The sequence below is a fragment of the Lotus japonicus genome, chromosome 6, assembly GCF_012489685.1.
Source record: "Lotus japonicus ecotype B-129 chromosome 6, LjGifu_v1.2".
NCBI classification, from domain to species: Eukaryota; Viridiplantae; Streptophyta; class Magnoliopsida; order Fabales; family Fabaceae; genus Lotus; species Lotus japonicus.
The window spans coordinates 25,431,065-25,433,888 of NC_080046.1; the positions used below are offsets into that span (position 1 = coordinate 25,431,065).

General features: G+C 48.4%; 1 protein-coding gene across 1 annotated transcript; it reads right to left on the reverse strand.

The window, feature by feature from the left end:
- Positions 1-524: 524 nt before the first annotated feature.
- On the reverse strand, positions 525-1,322 carry LOC130725152 (uncharacterized). Its single transcript, XM_057576404.1, has one exon. The coding sequence runs from the start codon at positions 1,320-1,322 to the stop codon at positions 525-527; it is 798 nt and encodes a 265-aa protein (XP_057432387.1).
- Between the last annotated feature and the right edge of the window lie 1,502 nt (positions 1,323-2,824).

The window sequence follows — 2,824 nt, forward strand, 5'->3', positions numbered from 1 at the left end:
TCCACACATAATCTGGACCTCCTGTCCTTCTTCTTCACCAACAACACTGGTGCACCCGAGAGCGACACACTTGGTCGGATGAATCCCTTGGAAGAGAGATCCTCCACCTGCTTTGCTAACTCCGTCAACTCTGCCGGTGCCATCCGATAAGGCACCATTGATATTGGTCATGTACTGGGCATGATATCAATAGAGAACTCCGTCTCCCTTATTGGCGGTATTCCAGGCACATCCTTTGGAAACACATCCACAAAATCTTGCACCACCAAAATGTTGCACACATCGCCGTCGTTCTTCGCCTCAGCGACGATAGAGTTCACGAACGCTGGTGAACCGTTTCCCAAGGTGTACGAATTCAAGTAATTCGTAACGCCTGAATCCGGGAAGACTACGACCTTGTTAGCGCAATCCAAGAGAACGTGATACTGCGCCAACCAATCCATTCCCAGGATCACATCAAGCTCTTTAAGTCCTAAGCAAACGAGATTCGCAAGAAACTTTCGATCCTCGTAGATCAACGGACATTACAAGCATGCCGTGCGCGTAACTAATCGATCGGCGGCAGGGGTCGTCACCACCAAATCGAATGGTAAATCAGCAGTTAGCAATGCTAACTTTTTCACACACTCCTCAGCGATGAATGAGTGTGTAGCACCAGAATCAAATAACACCATTAAATAAGTTCCAGCGATAACACACGTACCCTGGATAAGATCATCAGTCACAGCAGCCTGTTCCCCAGACATTGCAAACACACGACCCGGAGCAGAAGGTCGCTTTCCCCTGGCAGCATTCAGTACTGGCTCGGCCTTAGCAGCATTAGGACAGTTTCTCTCAACATGCCCTGGTTTCTGGCACTTCCAACACACAATCTCCTTTCCACATTCATTCGAATAGTGCCCCTTTTGGTTGCACTTGTAACAGACGACATCGTCCTTAGGAGCACGTGCTACCCCCCTTCCAGCAAAAGGCACCCTGTCAGCAGGGCGTTGGTAAGGCTTCCTCATCGGAGCCTTGCCCCTGTCAAACCTACCAGCTTGCCTCTGTCCCTCGAACCTTACGGTCGGCCTCTGTCCAGAACGGATCGGACCTCCGCTGTCAGACTTTCCCCTCTGACGATTCTTCATCGACTCCACCTCACGAGCTTTCTCTACCTGTTGTTGGAAAACTCTGATTCCCAATGGCCTCACAGATTCCTCAATGTCATTCCTCAAACCCCTCATGAACCGGTTGCATAAGTACGACTCATCCACTTGCACTTGGAAGAAGCGAAAGTGTTTGGACAGGGTCTCCAATTTTGCAGCATATTCCCCCACTGTCATCATCCCTTGTCTCAGATGGAGGAACTGATTCTCCATGTCTTCCTGGAAGTCTCTGGGAAGTACTTCTCCATGAAAGCCCTTTTGAAGGCCTCCCAAGTGATGGCCACATTGTTGGCAGTCATCAACTGTTTGGCGCTCCGCCACCAGTACTCAGCGTCACCCTTCAACATAAAGGTCGCCAAGTTCACCTTCTCAGCATCAGGAGTGTGGAGAGCCTCAAAGATTTTCTCCATTTCCTGAATCTAGGGGATCGCCCTCTCGGGTTTAACCTCGCCTTGGAACTTGGGTGGTCCATGGCGGTTGAAGTCAGTTCTCATACGGATCTGGTCCTGAGCCAGCTCCCTTTCAGCCCGTTGTGCCCTTCTGGCATCTTCCTCAACTCTCCTGGTGTTCTCTTCGGCTTCCCACTGAAGCTGTGATGTGGCTTGGGCAGCAGCAGTTGCAGCCTGTTGGGTCATCACCTGAGCCAGCTGAGCCATTGCTTGAGCAAGCTGAGCATTGGTTGGGTCCTGTCTCGGAGGCATGATGGAAATCCTGCTTAGAAATAGAACCACAACCTAATGCCAGTGCCCTCAATTAAAAGAAATACCTAAGTGTACAATAAATAATTAATCTCAAGTATCACGGCAATGATACTAATTTCAGACAATCTCATTGTCAAGCAAACATCTTATCAAACAAGTCTACCCAAATCTCACCGCGAAGTTTTGAAAACACCTTTATAAAAAACAAAACACAACGAGTTCGGAAACTCGTAAACCCAAAACCCTTAGTGCTCTGGTTTCTCAACCGAAGCTCTGATACCACAATGTAACGCCCCGATTTTTGGAGTGTCACACAGTATACCAAACGTCACCGTTTTCGTACAGAATTTTCGCCGTTCAATTATTAATCTTGATTTAATGACAAAAGTTCAATTATTGCGAAACTTAAAACTTTACGAATAAATTTGCGGAATAAATAATACATGCATTTCTGAATAAAATAACTCTTAATCAAAAGGACCATAAATCAAAAGAACATAAATGAAACCTTGGGCTAAAGCCCTACATCAGAGTACATCAAAAGAACCCGAAAGTAAAAACTGATAAATAATAGTTCAACACTACGAAACACTCAACCCCCAGCATAGCAACATCAATCACTCGTCAAGCCATCCGCAGTTCCTGGGACTCTTCTTCAAAGGAGCCTTGTCTTCCGCCACAAACTCCACTAGTGCAACAGCTACACCAATGGGCAGGGGAACAACAGTCTCAGGTAGGGACTCTGGAGGCGGGGCTGAAAGGTCGCCAAGACGTGCCAACCAATATGGTACCTCGAACGCCCGTGAAGAACCCTCCTCTCCTGCAGCCCACTGTGGAGAGTTCGAGCAAGAACCCTCGTCCCCTGGGTGTAAGAAGCGGCAAGGTACAAAGGGCATCTTGACCTTGCCCCACTCCATGATCTGAGTCTCGACGACGTTCCCATGCCGGTCACGTCCCGTGATCGTAGCGCTGCCGACG